Source organism: Sus scrofa, chromosome 13 (genome assembly GCF_000003025.6).
Source record: "Sus scrofa isolate TJ Tabasco breed Duroc chromosome 13, Sscrofa11.1, whole genome shotgun sequence".
Taxonomy (NCBI): Eukaryota; Metazoa; Chordata; class Mammalia; order Artiodactyla; family Suidae; genus Sus; species Sus scrofa.
In genome coordinates, this window is record NC_010455.5 from 51,301,465 (window position 1) to 51,325,168 (window position 23,704).

General features: G+C 38.6%; 1 protein-coding gene across 10 annotated transcripts in view; it reads left to right on the forward strand.

The window, feature by feature from the left end:
* The window catches only part of MITF (microphthalmia-associated transcription factor), a 244,741-nt gene that overhangs the window by 124,109 nt on the left and 96,928 nt on the right, over positions 1-23,704 (forward strand). For 2 of the 10 annotated variants that reach the window (XM_021068587.1, XM_021068586.1), the window contains exon 1: positions 3,822-11,648. The exons of 6 other annotated variants lie outside the window; for them this stretch is intronic. In XM_021068587.1, coding sequence (XP_020924246.1) covers positions 11,593-11,648 — 56 coding nt within the window. In that variant the 5' untranslated portion in view covers positions 3,822-11,592. Of the gene's footprint in view, positions 1-3,821; positions 11,649-12,225; positions 12,326-23,704 lie in introns of those variants that run through there. 2 more of the 10 variants (XM_021068589.1, XM_021068588.1) reach the window with 2 other exon arrangements.

Here is a 23,704-nt window from a genome sequence, read left to right on the forward strand (position 1 = left end):
TTTCTTTTTAGGGCCGCACCTGTGGCATATGGAAGTTCCCAGGCTAGAAGTTGAATCAGAGCTGCAGCTGCCAGCCTACACCACAGCCATGGCAACACCAGATCCGAGCCACATCTGAAACCTATAGCACACCTTGAGGCAATGCCAGATCCTTAAGCCACTGAGTGAAGCCAGGGATTAAACTTATGTCCTCATGTTGGTATTTTAACCACTGAGCAACAATAGGAACTCTTACACTTTAATTAAAAAAAAGGAAGAAAAATAAAGTTAATGTATACTAATTATACTAGTTTGTAAAGCTAACATATAAATATAATATAAAAGCATATATACTTGTAAGGGAATCTGTTATGTGTTATAGCATCTACAAATATAAGGTCTAATAATTTGTAAAGTTTTTTTTTTTTTTTTTTTTTTTTTTAGGGCTGCATCCGTGGTATATGGAGGTTCCCAGGCTAGGGGTCGAATCAGAACTGTAGCTGCTAGCCACAGACACAGCCACAGCCACAGCCACAACAACGTGGGATCTGAGCCACGTCTGTGACCTACACCACAACTCATGGCAATGCCAGATCCTTAACCCACTGAGCAAGGCCAGGGATTGAACCCAAATCCTCAAGGATACTAGTCGGATTCATTAACCACTGAAACATGACAGGAACTCCTGTAAAGATGTTTTCGTAGAAGTTTTTCCAACTGATTCTCACAATAGCTCAGTGTATTAAACTGAGCACACAGAATGTCTTTATTTTACAGAGTTTCTGCCAGAAACTGAGGATCAGAATTTAACTGGCTACTGCAAGGCCACATGCCTGTAAGCCTTTTGGTCAGCAAAAGAACCAAGATTTTCAGTTATAGGCCGTTTTGCCTTTAGGTATCTGAAAAGTCAAACAATAGAGCTGATAATAACGTACTTTAAAGAAAATGCTGTAATGGCGATGACAGATATGTCCTTAAAAAAAATATGATGAAACTGAGAGAAAATTATTACTAGAATCCTTACTAGGTGTGTTATCTAGAAGGGCCTGAGTCTGGGATCTGAGCCTTTTTTGTTACAAAGGGCAAGTGTTGCTAGATTGAAGACATATTAGCATCAAACAGAGACTTTTCCTGGGATGAAAGAAATTTGAAGGGGCCTTTCTCTCAGTGTAATTCCATGGTTATTTAATGTGGAGTCTGTGTGTCTCCACTGAAGATCATTCCGTAGCCCACATTTTGAGAAATTTCACCCAAGATTTACCGTGTTTGCCAAAGGAAGTTTGTCAGGCTCCCCCAAACTCCAAAGGCCTTGTTTCCCCTCGAAAGTCTTTTTGAATAATTCTTCCTTTTCTGAGCACTTCCATTAACAAATAGAAATTGTGCAGAGATCTCATTTCTCATTCTTTGCCGACTAGATTAAATTATTTGAGGACAAACATTGTGTGTTTCTTTATGTTTCTAGTGAATGCTATTAATTTAACCCCTGCTTGGTATAAATATTCAGGGAAGCCTGCTTCATTCCTGTTTTTTTTTTTTAAAGGTAGATCATAGTTAGAAATGACCATAAAAAGTACCATGGTCAATTGATTAATCATTTAACCCATTGACAAATAGTTATTGACTTCTTTGGGTCTGGAATTGGGCCTAGTCAAAGAATGAAGAGGTGAACTAGACAGACATGGTTTATGCCTTCATGGAATTCAGACTCTAGCATGGGGTGCAGGGAACAGACAACCAAAGAGGTGGCTCCAGTGCAAGGTTCTAATTTTAGAATTTGTTTGCTTTTGCGATTGTTGAATGGCTCACAGAGATTTGCAGTAGAGAACCATAGTGAGAGGTGTGTGGGCTCTGGGGCTCCAAACCCCAGATCTACAGCTCATCAACATCTGGACTTGGGGGCACATCACTCATTTCACTCCCTGTCCCTGTTTCTTTATTTAAATAAAGAGAATAAATAAACATGAGGTGTGATAAGCAAATAAAAGGTACAGTTATCAGTGTGATGACGTGACTAATTCTCTGTCTTCTCTCCCCTGTCCTCCCTTTTTTAAAAAAAATGAGGCAGAGACATGATCTCATTATTTTTTCATATTTTCAGATTTCCTGCTTGGCTCACTAGGAAATGAAAGCACGTTGATTCTTGATCCAGTGTTAGACAGCAAACATCCTTGTTAATAGGAATATCATTGCAGATGGTGCTTAAAGATTGCAGATCCAGGGAGTTCCTGCTGTGGTCAGCAGGTATCTGTGAGCATGCGGGTTCGATCCCTGGCCTCCCTCAGTGGGATCCCATCTTGCTGTGGCGGTGGTGTAGGCTGGCAGCTATAGCTCTGATTCTACCCCTAGCCTAGGAACTTCCATATGTTGCAGGTGGGGCCCTAAAAAAGGAAAAAAAAAAAGATCTCAGATCACATAATTTCCAAATCATCTATTTAAATTAATGGATGATTTGAACATGCAGAGTTCTCCCAAACATCTTTCTCTTCAGAAACTAAGGGCCATGGATGGAATTCCCTGGTGGCTCAGCAGGTTAAGGGTCTGGCGTTGTCACTTCTGTGGCTGGGTTTGATCCCTGGCCTGAGAACTTCTGCGTGCAGTAGGCACAGCCAAAACAACAACAGAAGAAACTAAGGTCCATGGTTTATCATTGATGTACCTACAACATGTTGAGCATTTCCTAGGACAAAGTGGGTGCTCAATAAATATTTATTGAATGAATCATTTTTAATAAGAATATCTTAATTTTTCTATTTTTTATTCAGTATTTTGTCCATATCTCAATGAGCCAGTGTTATTTGCTGCTATTAGGAGCTGAATAAGCTTCACTTGGAATGGTGATTATTTTCTACATTTCTGTCACTAGCTTCATCAGTAATACCTGACAGTTAAAAAAAAATACTTGATAAATGTCAAAGAATCAGGTATTTATGTTAGGCACTATTTTTTTTAAGGACACGTAACTTAATTTCTTCATGCAAAGGTTTAATTTTTCCTTTATGTCATTTTATAGCAGTATTACTTGAAATTACACAGGCTATTACTTTAAAATATTGGTTATCTTATCACTTTACTATCAACATGAATATACACTTTGATTATAGGCAAGACTCCCCAGAGTGTAAATTAGATACAGAACACTAATGTGTACTGAGTTTATTATGACTGATTGGATTTAATCAACAGACAGGAAGGAATTCTGTGCAAATATTATTTTTCTCATTTCAAACCCTCTTTGCTCAGCATAACTGAAGCAGGATGTCATTAGCATAAGAGTGAGTATTGAGATGCTTTAGAAGTTTGGGAAATTTGACTTTTGACAAATTGAACAGATGGTGATCTTTGGAATACAAAGAAGTTTGATTTGTTACAGTTTTGCTTATTTAAACACATTATTTCCTGCTTGACTTCTCAGTCCATACACATAGTAAAAATACAAATTAAAAACACAATTGACACATTGAGTCAGAGGTGAAGATTCTCTGGGCTAGAAATTTTGTCCCTAGCCAAGATAACCATTGAAAAGGCATTGGTGGTTGTCCACTATCATGAGTTACAGATCCCCATCAACATCTTAGTTTTTAGTTATTCATTATGAATGAATATGATATTCACAAATATCTCTAGACCTTTCTTGAGCTGACATTTGTTGTCAGTCTGCACAGCCTCTTCAAATACCATGGGTTTTTTGTTTGTTTTTTGGGGTTTTTTTTTTTTTTTTTTTTTTTTTTTTTGCCTTTTAGTGTGGGCGTGTTTTTTTTTTTTCCGACCCCCACCCCTGCCTCCCCGGCATATGGAAGTTCCCAGACTACGCATCCATCTGGAGCTACACCTGCCTGCCTACACCACAGCCACAGCAGTGCAGGATGCCAGCCACATCTGTGACCTACACCACAGCTCATGGCAGTGGCAGATCCTTAACCCACAGGGAGAGGCCACAGATCCATCCTGCATGTTGGATACTAGTCAGATTCGTTTCTGCTGCACCACAATGGCAACTCCCAATACCATGTTTACAAAGCATTTGCAGTTTCATCTCCTGAAAATAACTTTTGTCCTACAACCTGAAGTTCTTTGAGGCTCTAAGGGCTGACTTCTGATGCCTTACAGTGTCCTGAAAGCGTCCTGTTTCCTTGTATAACATGGATCGAGTCCTGTTTTTTGCAGGCACTGTGCTATGTACTTTACATACCTTGCCTCATTTAATCATATTAACCTATTAAATAGGTAATAGAAATATCTCCATTTTACAGATGCAGATCCTAAGACTCATAAACTCATAAACTCATACTGAGTTGCCCACAGTAAAGCTATGAGGTAAACATAGTGCACGGGGTACATGTGTGTCTACAGCACACCACCACACTGTGCTGTCTCCAGTTGAAAAACAATGCTCAGTTTATACCTGTAAGAGAGACTAAACAGCTCTTCACTTATTTATAAAATAGTGAACCTTGCAGATGTGCGCTGCCCACAGGCTGTAGCCACTGCCCTGGCTTTTACCACACGTACAGTTTATAGAGTTCTCACACCTGACAACACTTCTGCCGTAGCATTGTGACTGTCCGCAGGAGACGGTCTATCTCTGCCTTCAGCTCAGTTTTTGGAAATCAAATACTGACTTTACATGGATGAAATAAAAAGTCTGACTGGCAAAGTATCCCTTTCTTCTTGACCATCCTTTTTCCAGTCCCCTCTTGGACCATAAGGGATGGGCTGTTTCTTTGAGCTGCTGATATATTCTGCTAGGCCACTCAGAAATGAAAGCTGGGGAAGGATGGATTCACCTGTCTTAGTTGCCGGGACTTTAGCTAAGGTGTTCTGTGGAGGCCACTTCTAATAGCTGAATATCCTTTTGCTTTAAAGTATTTTAATATCTTGACTCTTGCTTGGAAGAAGGGTGAAACTGATGTCTTTGTTGATGATGATGGGATTATACCTTCCAGCTTCCATTCTCATGTGGTTATTTGTTCTTCAATCTTAATCGCTTAAAAAATCAGTTTCTGGGAATTTCTGTCATGGCTCAGCAATAATGAACCCGATTAGTATCCTTGTGGTTGCAGGTTTGATCCCTGGCCTCGCTCAGTGGGTTAAGAATCCAGCATTGCCGTGAGCTTTGGTATAGGTCGCAGACTCTGCGTTGTTGTGACTGTGGTGTAGACTGGCAGCTGTAGCTCTGATTCAACCCCAGCCCAGGAACTTTCATATGCCTCAGGTGTAGCGCTAAAAAGAAAAAAAAAATAATAATACGGTAAAACAGAAGTCCACATTTTTCTTTTTTTTTGGTCTTTTTGCCTTTTCTAGGGCCGCTCCCACGGCATGTGGAGGTTCCCAGGCTAGGGATCGAATCAGAGCCATAGCCACTGGCCTACGCCAGAGCCACAACAACACTGGATCCGAGCTGCGTCTGCAACCTACACCGCAGCTCACAGCAACACCAGATCCTTAACCCACTGAGCAAGGCCAGGGATTGAACCTGCAACCTCATGGTTCCTAGTCAGATTCGTTAACCACTGCGCCATGATGGGAACTAGCACATTTTTCTTTTAAAATAAGTTAGGAGTTAATCACTAAATTGAGAGGAACACCATGATTTTAAAATCCTGAAGTGGAAGATTTGGCTTGTAAAGTCCTACTGTGAGTAACTTTGCCTGCCCCCGCCACCCCCCTCCCTGCCTTCCTTCAATGACAACAGCCTTATCTTTTCCTGTTTATTTACCTAGATAGGAAAAGTAATTGCATTTTGACTAAATTTCTCGTTTAAGCAAATGCCATCAAAGTGGCATAATCTCAGTCAGTGTTTCCCTCCTCACGTTTGTGTTGTCTCATGAACTTGGCGTATTTGGTAGCTTGTGGTCTGCTTATTGCAAATACCTCACTGCCAGTTATAGAGATAACAAAGAAACAGCCTCTGAATTGCCCTTCATGCAGAGCAAGTCTTTCTTTTGGAGCGAACTCTAACAGAGATAATATCAGACAGCTCAAAGTAAGGAACTCATCTCTCTTACTGATGATTATATTACATGAAAGACCAAGGTATGATTTCATACATTACTCCCTTTCATTCATTGCTTAAAAATCTACTTCATACAACATCTGAGATGTTGCAGATATTTGTATTCTAAGGACAGGGTTTTCTAAACAGTTTTTAAAAAACTAATTTTTCTGTACATATTTGTATAAGCATCTAAGCCATTTTTTCATAATGTCAACAATGAGCCTAGATCAAGTTTACCTGGGGTCATCTTGATCTCTTCTCCATTTTCCTTTCCAGCCTTAAGGGACTTCTTTGTGAAGCAGGTACAGTGAGCAGTCTTTCAGAAGACCCTGTACCATCATCATTACAGGAGAATCTTTTCTTGGTACTTGAAAAAAATAGAAACAGGGTGAAAGAGATAAACGTGATTGACTGGTACTGAACAGTTATTTCTGCAGATGGGTAGTCATTAAAAATTTCCCTCGGTCCTGCTGTGAGGGTTTCAAATTAGAACTCCTGGGCCAGTTCCTTGCAATTTTGTATCCTAGTATTTTATCCATGAAGGTGAGTTGTGTTCAGTGAATACAAGCTTCTAAATGAAAAGTATATGATTATGAGTTCCACTTATGCCAGCAGACTTCCTTTATAATTCAATGCCATCATCAAATTGTATTTCCGAGCTCCTCCCTTACCTGATCTTTTTTCATCTTGTCACCCTTCCTCCCTACCTCCGTTCCTCCCGCCTTCCTTCCGTCCATCCATCCATCCATCTAGCAAATATTTATTGAGCACTTACTCTATGTCAGGTGCCGAGAATGAAATAAATACAAAGAACCCTGCCTTCAAGGGTGAAAGACAGTTAAACAAGCAAATAAAATGATTATAAGTTGGATTGAGGTCTATAAAATAAAGAAACAAATATTTGCCGAGAGAGCAAATAGTAGGAGTGTGTGTTGATGCTTTAGGTAGGATTGGGCAGGAACGCCCTCCCTGGGGAAGAAACGGGAAATGTGTGAGAGGTCATCTGAAAGGGGCCGGGGGGGGCGGGGGGGGAAGCCAGCCCTGGAAAGGAGTTCTCTGAGCTGTTCTTCTGTCCTTCCAACCCAGTCTTCCCAGAGGCTTCCGTAGGTGAACTTGGGCAGAGCCTCTTGCATCTTCCACTTTGTCTTCCCCATGGCGCTTCTCTCAGAAGCTCGGTGCATCCATACCTGTTAAGTGGAAAGGCCTTTTGGTAGCATCTGACATTTCCCAGAACGTGAGCAAACTGGCACTTGGGGAAAAGAGGGGATATGGAAAAGAAGGGTACTCTGGAGGATACTTTTTGAGTTTCTTAACCACTTTCATGATATTCATTAATTACCTCATTGTAAGGCTTTCACTCAGCATTCAAAGCATAGTCGTAGTAATTCCAGGTGGATACCTTTAAAAATCAAACTGTACAAGGAAAGACTTTTTTAACAAATAAAGGGAGCCTTCATTCTTGGGTGTTTTCCTGCTACTTTGGGGGACATTATTTATGTACACTATATTACATATGGTTATACATATTATAATATGTTATACAGTAGTGGTTCCCAGGCCTGACTTCACATTGGTTTTTTGTGAGACTCTTTAAAAATATGGAATTTAAAACCATACCCTTGGAGAGTCTCATTCAATTATTTGTTTGGGGAAAGATTTTTGACGTTCATTTTTTAAAATACTCCTGTGTTGATTTTAAGGAGATGGAGTGAGGAGAAGGGTCCCCAGCTGCTTCTGATAGGAATACAGGTTTGGTACCATGGGCTGGGATCCTAATGAAACATTTGAAGGCTGGGTAAATGCTTCCTAAAGTGTATGTAGAAGGTATTTCCTGGGTCACTGTGGTACTTGGCACATAGTAAGTCCTCATATGTTTGAGTTCGCTGAGAAGAGCAATGACTATGAAAAGAAAAGATAGAAGAAAATGATGTGCTTTGGGGGCAGTAAAACATTTGATATCCAAATAAAATAAGAATTCTGACTGTGATGAAACAGTGGCTCTACTTTTCTTCAGCCGAGTTTCAGACAGGATAAGTAAAACCTCTTATCTCTTCTCTAACTTGTTTGACATGGTGATTGAATTTTTCCTTCCAGAAAGATTGCAAGGCCCAAATTTAGTTAAAAAAAAAAAAAAAAAAAAAAAAAAGGAAAAAAAAAAAAGAGAAAAAGTTGGCTGTCACTTGGGTGTTTGATAGTTTTAAGTTCCATTTTAGTTAAGGGTGTCTTTGAAAAAAGGTCAGTAAAAATTCTGATGAGTCTAGTTGATTTGCTGGAATTTGGGTCAAGGAGTAGTAATTAAGATTTGAAATGTATTAGAGTACAGATAGTGTTTTTATTCTCTGTTCATTGTTACATTGTAAAAAATATTATTTTTCCTTTTTCTCTGCTACCAATTCTTAGTGTGTGTTTAAATTTTAAGGTTTTTGTATATATGGGTGTGTGAGTGTGTGTGTATACATGTACATTTATATATGTATATGCACTTAGGATACACATCTGAGAAGTACAGGTGTGAACAAGAGAGTTGCTTACATATTATAGATTAATTAATTTTAAACATACTTATTGAACATCACCTTTGGACTGTTTATTCTACTAGGTTCTAGGGATACAATGCTAAACCAAACAGACATACTTCCCTTTCCTTAGAAGATACTTGTTGAATAATTACATGATTATTTGAGGGGCAGTATTGCAGAAATGTATGTGATGTTTTGTGAATTTTGTAGATGGTTTCAGATGTGTAAGTCAAACTTTATTCCATTTGTTGGTGGGTTATTTCATTGCTATGTTTTGGAAGATTCCCCAAGAACACTAGTAAAAGATAGATATTTCTGAAGTGCCATGAAGAGGTTGAACACATGCCCCTTAAAGGTAATCTTATTTAAACACTTACATAAATGGTCAATGGATAGCCTTCTTGGGATGGTAGATTGTCCAGGACAAAATATCAGGTGATGTCATTGGCTGAATGTGCCAGGGGAGCATTTGGCACCACATTGTGTTCCTGCTGGAATGGCTGGAATTGATACCATTGGTTTCATGGTCAACACTTGAGAGTCCGCAGAGGATACAGATTTTCCCTATGTGTAAGCATGTAATAAATCAGGGTTTCAGTTCTAAAACTTACCGGGTACCTTGTAACTTAATGCAGCTTCAGATAGTGTCCAAGGCGGGAGAGAGTACAGCTTGGTCTTTCAAAACATAATCCCTTAGCGGTCCTGATATAGTCATTTCCTATTCTCCCTATTTTCTTTGATCTTCCAATTTCTTTATCTTTTTTTTTTTTTCCACTTTGTTGCATTTCCACTGGTTCTCTAGATTGGCCAGCGTGCATCCAAGATAGACAGTTCTGACCACAATCATAATCATAAGAGCTGTTTTTTAATTGAAAGCTTACTCTGTGTCATAGACACTGTGCCATATGCATTCCATATACTGTCTCCTTCAGTTCTAGCAGTAACTCCTGGCATCACCATTTATAATTTCCCCTTTCTCAGGTGGAGAAACTGGGGCATGGAATTTAGTAAATTTGCACAAGGTCACAGAATGGGTAAGTGATTGGGATTTGAACCTGAGTAAGTTTACATTAGAGCCCTATGCTCTCGATTTTTATGCTGTTCTGTGCTAGAGGCAGGAGAAGAGAGGTGTGAAGTAGGTTAGTAAGGAAAATAGTCAAGCATTGTAGTCATCTGTTTACTCTAGTTCCCTGCACAATACCCTGTACATACAAAGTACTCAATAACTATTGTTAATGATTGCAGTTACTGCATCAGGGACCTGGATTCCCCCCACCCCCATGTTTTCTATTAATTGGTCTTTAGGTTTTTACAAGTAATCTACCTACTTTTACCCACTTCTCCCCACTTTGTCCCTTCTTGCCTCACTCCCACCCCCACCCCCACCCCCAGTAAAGAATCATCACCTCCTACCAGGACTATTGCAGTGGCCAATCTTTGCTTCTCCTCTAAGTGGTTCTCAATATAGCAGCCAGAGGGACCTTTCTAAAAATTCAAATCTGAGACCATCACTTTCCTGCCTCCAACCTTCCAGTGGTTTCCCTGATCATCTTAGAACAGAATCAGTGACCCTTCCTTGGCTTCCAAGATCCTGACAGTCGTGTTCTAGCCAGTGCTTTAGTCTCAGAAATGCCCTGGTTTCCCTTTCTCTCTCCTCCAGCCGCAGTGGATCTTCCCTTTTAACTCCCCATCTCAGGATTCTTGTGAATATTGTTAAGACTGTTCAGAAGACTCTTCTCCCACACCCCCTCCATACCTGGACCCTCTACCTACTACCTCCAGTCACATCTAAGCCCAGAGGTCCCTGCCTAAGTCAAGCCTTTTCTGTCCCTTGCATTTTAAGCTTTCCCAGATCCTTGTAGCAGTTATCACAATCTCATTATTTATTTGAGTGATCATTTAATACACTAGACTGTAAACTCCAAGAATTTACACAGTGCCTGGGATATAGTAGGTGTTCCATCTGTATGTATTCAACAAAAGAAAAACGAATGAAACATGAACAAAGAATAAACAGAGTCAGAAATAGTTTGCCTGAGAGTCCTGCCTAGGTATTTTCTCTTATTAAAGGGAAATTTTAAAAAAATTCATTACAGTGTGAATTTTGAAGTTGAGAATAGCTTATAGAGATTGCATTGCATTCCAACCATTTACTTTGGAGACAGGCTCTTAGGCACAGAGAGGTGAAGTAAATTGCCCAGGGGGCACAGCTAGTCCATGTCAGTTGTCTTTGTTCTGACCTTTGCATTGTATGGGGAGAGAAACAGGCATGTTTTCTTAACTCTGCCGGGCAGCTTTGGTGTGCTGTGTCTGTAGGAGCTGCATCAGTATTTGATAATATCAGTGTTATTATGTCATAATTTTTAAACTGTCTTTTGAGAACATGTTATTGTCTTTTTTTCTTGTTGTATATCAGTGTGTTTAGGATTTAGTTGGGTGACAGCCTAAGAATACATAGAGGTATGGCCTAAAGATGCCACAAGAGATAGTGTCTGAGGGTAAGGAATGCCTTTGGGATCTCTAGGCTGTCAGCAGGAGAGCATGTAAGCAATCAGGCTCCAATTCCAAAAATGCCAGTACACGGATGCAAAGCAGCTAGAGGTGTGTGGGGACCTGAGGCCGGAGAACTCCCCAGTTGCGAAGGGGTACAAGCCATCCCATAAGCCTCCTAGATTAGGTAGTTCCTCTAAGTGTTAAAAATTTACTGGTAGGTGAAATTACCTGTGCTTTCACAACCTCTAACAACATGCAGCTGCTGCAAGCCCCCGCTGCTGGTCCCTGCGCTCAGGAGGGCTAAGTAAGCATACTGAGGTGTCGCCCAGGCTGCTGGGTTGGATTTCTGGCAGTGCCTGGGTCCTCGCCTAGCCCCCTTTGCAGGGTGAGGCAGCGTTTTTTGTCCTGCAGGTACAGTAGGTACTGGATTAAACAGGTCTGCCATTGCAGACAGACACCAGGCACCGTTGTAGCACGAGCTGTGTTTGGATTGGAGTTTCCAGGGCCTTATCAGGAGCCACCCCTAGTGACACAGCCAGTGCCAGAACTAACTTTGACTTTCACTCTTCGCCAAGGGCTTGCAGAACACCTTAAAGGAAAAAAAAGATGGAGGCGCTTAGAGTTCAGATGTTCATGCCCTGTTCCTTTGAAAGCTTGTATCTGTAAGTGAAGTTTTATTCTGGAAATAATCCCAGGGCCACTTAATGGGAGTTGTGCTTTTGCTTTTTGTTTTTGTTTTTGTTTTTTAAGGGGAGGACAGAGAAAGGGAAGGTTTTATTGGGAGTTAAAAAATACTGGAACTGTTAGTCTGTGGCTGTGGCTTTAATCGGCTTCAGCTGTAAGCTCTTGTAGGTGGCTCTGACAAGGATAACAGCTAATTTGTTGGGGGGAATAGAAATGTTAGCCCCATTAGCCCTGCCTTTTTGTTTAAAATAGAATGTTGGTCTTAAATTAATAATGCCTAAAAAGGACTGCTTGGAAAATCTGAGTGAGAACAGAGCTTGATTTATGAGTACCAGGTAGACTGTAGCCCAGCTTTGTGATGAATTAAAGAGGGTTTTCTTCAGGAAAACGAGTGTGCTTAGTGACATTTGTCAAAATTGCCCCATTGCAAATGCTTTGGATTTTTGCTTTCTCCTTTTTTATCCTTCTCCCTGGCTGTGGAATAGTGACAGTTGCATTAATAAACGTCTCATTAGCATTTCTGTATATTGATTTTTTTTTTTTCCTCTTTGAAAGGAAAACAAAACATCCAAACATCAGAATCATCTATCTGGCATAGAAATGTAGAACAACTTTCAAATCAACACTTTCAAAGAAATGCTAAAATGGAGAAATGGTAAATGGATGATAGCTCCCCCCATCCCCCACCCCCCTCCTTCAACATTTACTTTCAGTGTTAGGTGATAAGATTAGAAAACAATACTAAAAGCTGTATCCCTAAGTGAATAGGCATTCAAGCAAATCAACTTAAGCAAAAGCCACCTCTGGAGCTTAATAATTATTTACTGAACGTTCCTGGGTCATGAGAGAGGTTCTGATTAAGTCAGAAAAGCATTATGTTCAGCAGCTTGTGAAGGTGTGTTTAAAGATGGCAAGAATAATGGAAAAATACTAAATGTGGCAGAACTATTTTTAGAATTTGATTCTTAAAAAAAATAAAATTCTCAGAGATTTACGTGTGGTGAAGCTTCCTAATGTTCAGTAAATACATCTTTAAAAGATTTTAGTAGTTCTTAAAGTGATTTCTAATTTCTTACTCTGTTTTTGCTGTGTTTGAGATTTTTTTCATTGTATGTGTCATTTAAACAGTTTAATTACTCATATCTAAAATGATAGAGCATTTTATGAAGAATATGCATAATTAGATACTTGAAATGTCATCATGTTAGAAATGTTATAAATTTCTACTTTGTAAATCAGATAATAGTTAAGGAGATGATGGCTGTTTTTTGTGATTCATACCCCACAAGAATGTCCTCGATAACTGAGCAATTTTTAAAATATTATTTTAAGCAAATTAATGGATATCATGAATGGATAAAACATACTATTCTGATGCAGCTTAAGGACAGTAGTGATGTCATCCTTGAATTTACACTCAAATTTTTTGATTTTTTTTATCTTAAAGTATAGTTGATATACAATGTTATGCCACAAATTAATTCTGAATTTCAACTTCTTATGCTTAATTGATTTTGTATTTTTTTTCCAGTACTTGCCATAGGAACATGCTTCCCTTATAAACCCTGAGAATGAAATTCTTAGGACACGTCTTTGACAAAATTGTTTACTGAGCTGTTTGTTGCCCATTGACTTCTTTATGCCTGTTATTTTAGGGAGGGTGTACACTATGAATTGTTTCTTTTGGGTTTTCCTCTAGGAAAGCAAAGAAACACTATAGCAGAAGGCAATATTGTAAGAGATTTGGCTTCCTAGAAAATAACTTGTCAGTTTTAATGGGTTTCAAGTTCTTAGGAGGCTCAGAGGATATGAATTCAGGAATTAAAGCACAGCACAGAAGAATCCATTGCCTAATTTTTACTTATTGTCCGCATGGTTTGTTGGCCATGGTTTGTTAGGAATCTTACTTGATTGACATATTCAGTTCTCAAGCTATGACAGAGGATCTTTTTTCCTACTTCTATTTTGCACAGGACACAATTGAGTTTGGGGCAGATGAAAGAAAGATCCTGCCCAAGTCATAGAGCTGAGAAATGATAGAGCTGAAATTTCAGCAAAGTATTATGGGTCCAGGGCTTATGTTTTTCTCTGTTCTATGGATTTTTCATTACAGATACTGAATGAATAGATGTTTCTTCCTTTGCCAAATTGAATGCGTTTCTCCAATGCTCAGATTTCTGAATTATCCAAACTATAACTCCTTTGAGCTTTTGAGGGGCCATGATTAGTCCATTGCCATAATATTTGTCTGTCGCATGCATTTCCTTGTAGAAGTTTCACTATTGATTATAAAGTGACTGTTATACTCTACTAGTTATATCCATCGATTATATGATCTATTCTGACTTGAGAAATCATAAAGTGTGGAGGGGAAGTTTGTCTCAAAATTAAGATAATTCATTAGGTCTCTGGAGCTCAGAGCTTTTTGGAAAAATGTGTTCTCTGTCACTGGTGGTTCAAGCAAATGGTTTGACTAAAGATTGTTGAGCGCTGAGGTTTAGTATTATCTGATTTCAGGAGATGGGGAATTTGTTAAGATGGAGACACTAAATTTACTCATTAGATAGATGCTTATATCATCCTACTATGTGATAAGTATTATTCTAGGTGCTGAGGAATTTATATGTGAGTAAAACATAAAATTATCTGCCCTCATGGAGCTGGCTCTACCTAGTCCTGAAGGGCCAGGAAAATTTCAGCTCTATCCTAAAGTCTAGACCTCATCCTCATGGTTCAAAGTGGCTGTAGGGGCTGTAGCCATTATAGATAAATTCCATGAGACATGATGGCACAAAGTGCAAAGACAGGTATCTCTTTAGGGAGAATCTTTGTAAGTATCACATGACCTTTCTGCTTAAGTCTCATTGGCAAAACTTTGGCATGAAGCCATCTTAGCCCCTGGAAAGCTGGGAAATGTTGTAAGTGTCATTGTACCAGCCAAAACAAGGAGAAAATAGAATGGATACTAGATTGTTTGAGTTGTAGATCTTAGGGTGAAACCTTGATTTTTTTTTTTTTGAATAAATGATATTTTCTAAAATGTCACAAAAATGAGCTTTGGTATACAGAAGCACATTGAGAGTCCTTAGTAAATCAGTATCCAATGTCCAAGGTCATTAGAGCTTCAGGAATGGTTTGATCCAGATGTTCTGTGTCCTCTAAACACTGGCTCTTTCATTCTTCCTTCTTCTCAGTCCTCTGTTCCCTCTTTCAGTTTATATTTCTGTTTTATCTAGTTTGGCTTTCTTTTCAATTAGGTTCAGGAAAGTTCCATATTTCTATCCTACCATCTTTCCAAACCTTAGTGTAAAGAGAAATCTTTTACCTCAGTAGTTCTAGTCAAAGGCATAGGGCTGACTCTTACTGGACCATCTTGGAGCACAAGCCTATTTGATGGGGATGCTGATTGGTCAAATCTCAGTTGTGTTTCTGTGTCTGGAGTTAGTAGCACCACCATAACCCACCTCATGAACTGAAAGTGAGGAGGCTGTTTTTTCAAGGTGAAATCAGGGTACTTTGTTAAAGAAGTGGGACAGGTTGTTGGGCAGGCATCAGTAACATGTGACCGCCACAAATCATGACCACTGTTTGTAAGGCTGGCTCTTAAACCATGACAGGTGCACAGATTCACTGCTCCTGACATCATAATTGGTACTTTTGTCTTGATTTCCACGCAGTATTGCAGACTTCGCCTCTTGGTTGGCATGTTCTAGACATGCAGTAATTGTTAAGTGATGGTAGTCTAAGGCTTCTGAGACTTTTTGGACAAAAAAAAAGTTGTGATGTTGTCTAGACAAGTGTACAGAGAATGCCCTGGGACTGGGGTGATTTTTTGAGCAAGGATAGAAGGGCTTTCTGTCTTTAAAAAGATTTTTCCAAATTACTTTCACACTCATGTCTGAATTCTGTCATTAGATTGCCATAGTTCTGGGATAAAAAGTTCTTCCTTTTGAAATACTCTTACGTGGGATATCTTGTCATGCCATATAAATTACTTGCACCTTATAGGGGGTGAATTTTTCAGAGCCTTTTAAAACATAGCATCTCAATGTGAATGTGATTCCATCATTGGACAGTGTAAACAAGAATTCTGAAATGTAGTCTAGTGAAAGGCAGCTTGACAGGAGAGTCTGGAAGCATGAGTGTGGGGCACTGCAACTTCATCTCCTTTAGAGCCGTTTGATATTAGGCTGTCTGAAATAATTTCTCTGAAGGGAACTGAGTGTTAAGGGTGTGCAAAACCTTAGTGGCATCTGTGGGAAATGGAAGACAGTTTTGAGCCTAGAAATGGCACCCTCATATTCTTGGTAGAAAAAATCTGTTGGTAAGAGATTGACATTTTCTTGGTTGGCATGTATAGAAGTGGGAAATTCTCTGGGAGGGGTAAAAATAAGCAATTTTTAAAAACCTGATGATGGGAGTCGTGCTCAGCGGTTAAGAACCCAACATGGTGTCTGTGAGGATGCAGGTTCAAACCCTGGCCTCCCTCGGTGGGTTAAGGATTCAGCATTGCTGCAAGCTGTGGCATAGGTCACAGATGAGGCTCAGAGCTGGTGTTAATGTGGCATAGGCCAGCAGCTGCAGCTCTGTTTTGACCCCCAGCCTGGGCCATATGTTGCAGGTGTGGCTATAAAAAGAAAAAAAAAAAAAATCGGATGATGAAATTTCCTGGAAGAACATTGGTCTAATAGTACAGTGGTCTGTTAAACATTTTTGGTCATATCTTCTAGTTAAAGTAAGGTTTTTTCACAAACTCTCTCAACATTTTTTTAAAGGTTTTTATTTTTTTCTGTTATAGTTGATTTACATTGTTCTGAACATGTTTTTATTATACTTGTAAATTATGTACATGTGCCACTGTACTAATATTATATTATAATTACAATATTTATAAAAATAGAAAATTATATGGGTAATTTTATATAAATAGAAAATTAATGGATAAAATTATAATAGAAAATTAATGGATAAAATTATATAAATTCTATTTTTTTCTTCTGGTGTCCCCAGGGTATCATTTTTTGTACCCCCTTTGGAAAAATACTGATGTATTGGGAGTCATTCATTTTCACTTTGATTTTGATATAATCAATTATTGAGATTATCCTCACTGGCACTAATTGAAGGGTTAGTTTAAATAATATTAATTCTGAGCAGATATGGAGAGTCTTTGTTTTTTTCACACTAACTGGGGTCCAGGTGTTGAAAATAATGATTTCAGATTTTAACTGGCATATAACTGGTGGTTCTTGCTCTTTAAAAGGCTTTCCTCCTTTTGAACTCTGCAAAGTAAAGAGCTCCAGAGGACAGGTGTATGGTCCACTTTGGACTCGACATTCTCCTTATGTCTAGCAGAACCTGGCCCTTGGAAAACATTCAAATATTTATTGAAGGAAAAAGAGGAGAAAGACAAGCTGCACTTTGCAAGCCTTTTTATTCTCTTTGTGCCTGAAGCCTATAGTGTTTATTGTCAGATCTGGTAATGTTACCCAAAACAAACAAACAAACCCAAAACAAATAAACAAACCCCAAAACTAGGTGTTTGGCACATTTCCATTTTTTTCCTGACCACTTAAACCAAGGTTGGTGATGACTGAGGCCCTCAGGATCTCAGTGTTTTTTTTTGTTTTTTGTTTTTGTCTTTTTAGGCCCACATCTGCAGCATATGGGGGTTCCCAGGCAAGGGGTTTAATTGGAGCTACAGCTGCTGGCCTACACCGCAGCCACAGCAATTCAGGATCCTTAACCCACTGAGCAAGGCCAGGGATTAAACCCAACTCCTCATGGATACTAGTCAGATTGGTTAACCACTGAGCCGTGACGTGAACTCCAAGATCTCGATTTTTTTTATTATTATTATTACTCAGATGAATTTATCACATATGTATCCAAGATCTCGGTTTTTAAAGCCAAGCTGTGCACTCTGGTACCTCCACATTTACATGGGTTATATTCTCATTTATTTTAAGTGAAATATGTATTTATCATATATGTCATATATGCCATATATCATAAATGCCATAATTTCACGTGTATATCATATATGCAAGTAGCAGTAAGAAAATATATTGTCACTTGCTTCCACCATACACAGTTAAAAAGTTATCCTTACACTTACAAAGTGATTACTCTGGAAGCAATGGAAAGGTTAAGATAATGGAAGGACTGATCCTTCTGAAATAGTAGATACCCAGATTGTCATTTAAAAAGATAAATCCATTTATTGACTTTTATTTCAGCAATCTGTGCACTTGGGCTTACTTTCTAAAGACTCGTAAACATTTATTTTTGCTGACAGAACAAGCTGGTTGGGGCAGTTTTTATAGACTGAGCCTGTAGGTTCTTTTGCTTAATGATGGAGTAGCTCTGTTGTAACCATAAGGATCCGTTGGTGGTATTTGGACAGATGTATTTGTTTGGTTTTATAGGCCATTTGGCAGGAATGAGGAGTCCTTTCCATTTCATTCCATTCAACATGTTGGGCTCAGTATCACAAGGACTCTTCACAGCTCTTGTCAGGGTTCTGGGAGAGGGAGATAGAATGTGAGTTTCCTCAGATGTGGAAGAAAAGTGTTCTCATTGAAGAATTCAAGATGTGGGTTCATGTCTCAGTTTTTCCTACTGCACAAATGGGTGATCTTGGGTGTTTTAGTTTCTAAACATGGCTTTAGAATCAGCTGCTGAGTGATTTCATTCATATAAGTTTCATTTGTATATATGCCCAGGAGTGGGATTGCTGGGTCATTTGGTAGTTCTTCTGTTTAGTTTTATGAGGAACCTGCATACTGTTTTCCACAGTGGTTGATTTTAAAGAGGGTCCTCAGTTGGTTTTGTGGCAGCCAGCCTTTTAGTCATCGTGCTTCCTAGGCTTTATGTCACCTGAAGTCAGAATTTCTAGCGATAGCATCTGGATATTTTGATTTTATTTATTTATTTTATCCCCCTTTCTATTTTTTTTATTTTTTAAAACATTTATTATAGTTTATTTGCAATGCTCTATCAATTTCTGCTGTTCAGCAAAGTGACCCAGTTATACATGTATATACACTCTTTTCTCATTATCTTCCATCATGTTCTATCACAAGTGATTGCATATAAGTCCTTGTGCTGTACAGCAGGACCTCATTGCTTATCAATTCTAAATGTAATAGTTTGCATTTACTAACCTGAAACTCCCAATCCATCCCACTCCATCCCCCCACCCTTGGCAACCACAAATCTGTTCTCCATGTCTGTGAGTCTGTTTCTGTTCTGTGGATAGGTTCATCTATATCATGTTTTAGATTCCACATATAGGTGATATCAAGAGGTATTTGCTTTTTGTTTCTGTTCTGTAGATAGGTTCATCTATATCATATTTTGGATTCTACATATAACTGATATCAAGGTGTATTTGTCTTTCTCTTTCTGATTTACTTCACTTAATATGAGAATCTCTAGATGCATCCATGTTGCTGCCAATGGCATTGTTTGGTTCTTTTTTATGGTTGAGTAATATTCCATTGTGTATATATGCCACATCTTAAGCCTTTCATCTGTCAATGGACATTTAGGTTGTTTACTGTCTTGGCTATTGTGAATGGTGCTGCAGTGAACATAGGGGTGCATGTATCTTTTTGAATACAAGTTTCATTTGTATATATGCCCAGAAGAGGGATTCCTGGATCATTTGGTAGTTCTCTAGTTTTATGAGGAACCTGCATACTGTTTTCCACAGTGGTTGATTTTAGAGAGGATCCTCAGTTGGTTTTGTAGCAGCCACCCTTTTGCATCTGGAAACCCCAGTAGCTTAACAGATCCATGAAGTAGTTTCCTTTCCTGTGCATGAGGTTCATTATCATGCCTTCCTGTGTCTTCATTGTGTATGCAGGTCAGCCATTGTGCTTTCCTATACATAACTACATTGTATCCAGTACAGGTACATGCTAGGCTTTGAGTTCTATCAACTGAATGATTATCATGAAGATTAACTCTTCCTGGAAGAAACTGTGAGGACTTTTATATCTTGTGTGAGAGTATTATAATAAATTATTATAGTAAATTATCTTCTCTCTCCATCCCTTAAAAACTTGTTAAAATTCTCTGAATTAAATAGGGATTGCCTAAACCTTCAAAAAATCTGCTATGCTATGCTTCAAACTTGCATATAGGCTTATTAAAATTTGCTTCCATGGATTAAAAAAGGAGCATGTTCATGGTTTCATTTATTTTTTTTTACTACTAATTTTTTAACTTGATTTGAGTTTCTCTGACCTATGTTCTGGTTATTGTGCTAAGCTTTTTACATCTATTACAAATTTTAATCCTCCCTATAAAGCTGAGAGGCAGATGTATTAAACAGTCTATAAATTAGGAAAACCAAAGTTCAAAGAGATTGATTAATTTGGCCACAGTCACTGGCTAGTAGGTGGCAGGGCTGCAATCTGCCTGAGGAATTGAAGAGAGGAAATGCAGAGGAAAGTTTATCAGCTCCTTCAGCCTAGAACCTGAAGTTTAAACTGACAACCAGATTCATATCTTGAATGATCATGGTATAGAGATTGATGTCTGATTCCTAATATCTGGTGAAGGGGGGTTGGCATCATTGTTTTTTTTTAATTTTTTATTAAAGTATAATTGATGTACAGTGTTGAACCAATTTCTCCTGTACAGAAAAGTGACTCAGTCATACATATATATATGTATTATAATTATTTTCTATTATAAGAGATTGGATGTAGTTCCCTGTGCTATACAGTAGGACCTTACTGTCTGTCCATTCTAAATGCATCTATTAACCCAAAACTCCCAGTCCATCTCACTCCCTCCTCCCTCCCTCTTGCACCACAAGTCTGTTCTCCATGTCAGTTTCAGGCATTACTGTTAAAGGCGAGGAGAGGTCAGGTAGATGTCCTTTGGATGGCAAGGTATTGATTGGCATTTCTGATATATTTAAGTGGTTGATCAAGGCAGTGAAATTAACTTTTTGAATTTAGAAATATGCCAGATAATTTGCAGCATGGGTCCACATACCTATACCAACACAAAGAAGAGGGAGGTTTTGAAGGTTAAAAATGTAAGTTTAGCCATGAAGTAGGAGCCCAGGTCTGTAAGTGCCTGTATTCTAAGTCACCCTGCTTAGCACTTTAACTTAGCTAATGTTAGCTCACTCATTCACTGCAGTACATTTAGGGGGTGGGTTTTGGAGATTCTCAGAGGGGTTGAGTGGCTCATTCATGATCAGGCTGCTCAGCAGTATCTGAACTAGAGAACTTGTGTCCAGTTGATGGCCATCCTCCTTGAGTCACCCTTGATCGGTTCTCACATCTCAGGGAAGTTGTGTGCTTGGCTTCTATGATTCTGGTAAGTGCCAGCCAGTAAAGGCATTTTCCTGCCCTGCAGTTGGCTTTCAAAAGGTGATTTCTTACTGTGAGATGCACAGCTTTGCTAGAATCAGATCGTCTAGATAATTGACTTAATTTTAAGGCATCTTGGAAAAATTACATGACCCTGGCTTTCCAACTCTTAACAGATTAGAAACCAGGTATTCCCAGCAGCTGGCCCAGAGGAAACACCCAATAACTATTTGTTGAATAAATGACCTTTACATAATCTGATTAAAAGGAATCAGACTGATGGAATTAGGATTATCTAATGCAGATTGAGCTTCCTGGGCTCTGGATGAGTTCAGTTTGCTTTTCAAATTAAATATGTTGGGACATTCTTCTTGCCTATCATTAGTGGTTTAAGTATCGGGCCCTCATTTTAAAACTAAGCTTTTGGCCACCTGTAATGTACTCACGTAAACCTGGATTTTGAGTTTGAAACATTATGCTCATTTGACCTGCTAACATTTTGAAGTGTAGATATCTTCATTCCTTTCTGTAAAGTGATAACTGCTGATTCAATTATTTTTTTAGAGGAAGCGATGTTAAAAAGATTGAAAGTAAAGCTGAGAATATACAAGTCATCTTTAACAAGGAAATATCCCGCAGGGAGTGTGTGCACTCAAGTGACTGTTTTCTTCCTTTGCACTTTTTTTTGGGGGGAGGGAGATTTATTAAAATACTGTCAATTAGCTGAGCTCTGCTAGACTTTCTGTAGCGGGCTTTTAACTTATTTATATGGATCTACCATATAAGGATGTACTTTTTTTTTCTCCTGAAAGGATATTTCAGTAAATGCTTTAAATGATATTGTTGTTGACTCCTAAGTCCCTAGCCTTAGTGTGGTTGATAACGAGTAATTTTAATTTAAGATGTCTCAAGAATTCTTTACTGTTAATTGAAAGGATTTTTTCCCTCCCAGTATCCCAGCCAATGGCTTGTCTTGAGTAGCTAATTAGTGCGATTATTCCACAGCTGCATTTGCTACAGCACAAAGGTTTAGTTCTGTTTTTATCAAAAGGATCAGTCTCTCTGGGAATGTTTTAACTTGACAGGCTTTGAATAGTAAGACCATCTATTTATTTATTTATTTTTAAACAGCCCTTTCCTCTTTTCTGGGTGTAGGAAAGTACACTAGAGCTCTCAACACATACTCACAAATGGGAAAATACATTTTCTTTTGATGCTCTTTTAGTAGAACGAAGGTGAATGGATTCTTTCTGAGTAAAGGCTGGGTATATTTGTGTGGATGAGTGCATGACATGAAAATAATAAAAACAGGGCATTAATATTGTTCAGTCTGTGCACCTCTGTAGGAAACTGTTGAGGAAGGAGGGTTTAATCTTCTCGGGTGCTAAAGACCTGCAAGAGAACCGGTGTGCTGGATACAAGTCACTACTCTGCCATCCTGTTGTCACCACACTGGCTGTGATAGATCCCATCTCTTTGCTTCTAGCCAAATGGTGACTTTGATCAGTCATGTCATTTCTTCATGCTTGTAAATTAGCTCATGTTCTTCACGTTCTTCAAAGTAGTGGCATATATTCTGCCATTGAAGAAATATTATGGCTTTACTGCGGTTTAGAGGGGAAAAAGAGAAGAGAAATTTACCTGTAATTCCACTCCCACTCTGACAACTATGATCATCCTTACACAGATCCTGCTAGCTGTGTTATGTGTTTGTGGACCTACGTCCACTACTTATTTTAAATTAGAATGTGAATACACTTTTGAATCCTGCTTTTAAATTTACTCTTAGAACATGTACTTCTCACATTGGTCTGTAGTTGTGCAATAAAAAGGTAGTGTATTATCAAATCCATGTATCATTACTTTTTAAAACCTATTTTATGTTTAAATCTTTTGAACACTTTTATTTTCTCCCCAACTTTATTGAGATATAACTGACAAGAATTGTATTTAAGGTATATAGTGTGATAATTTGATACATGTATACATTGAACTATATCCATCACCTCACGGGGTTACTATATGTATTTTCTTTTTTGTGTAGAAAAAGTGTTTAAGATACACTCTTTTTAGCAAATTTCAAGTATGCAATACAGTATCATCAATTATATTTACCATGCTGTGTAGTAGATCCCTAGAACTTACTCATTTTGTAATTAAAAGTTTATATTCTTTGACCCACATCTCCCCTCATAATTTACATAATTATCCTTATATTAGGGGGAAAATTTAGGTGATTCAGAATATTGTGCATCTTGTCAACAGCATTGTAATGCCAGGTTATTTCCTTAGGAAAATTTTCTGTCAATGAAATTTCTGAATCAAAGTGATAATATTGTTATTTTCTTAAATAATTGTAATACTGTGTATCAGCAATGGCTCAGTGTACATCATCATTGTACTTTTTCTTGTAGGGAACTTTTTTTTTATTTTTGTTTTTGTTTTTTCTTTTTTGGGTCTTTTAGGGCTGTACCTGCGACATATGGAGGTTCCCAGGTGAGGGGTTCAGTTGGAACTGTAGTCACCGGCCTATGCCACAGCCACAGCGATGCAGAATCCGAGCTGCGTCTGCATCCTATACCGTCCTACACCACAGCTCATGGCAACGCCGGATCCTTAATCCACCAAGTGAGGCCAGGGATTGAACCCACATCCTTATGGGTGCTAGTCGGGTTCACTAACTGTTGAGCCACGATGGG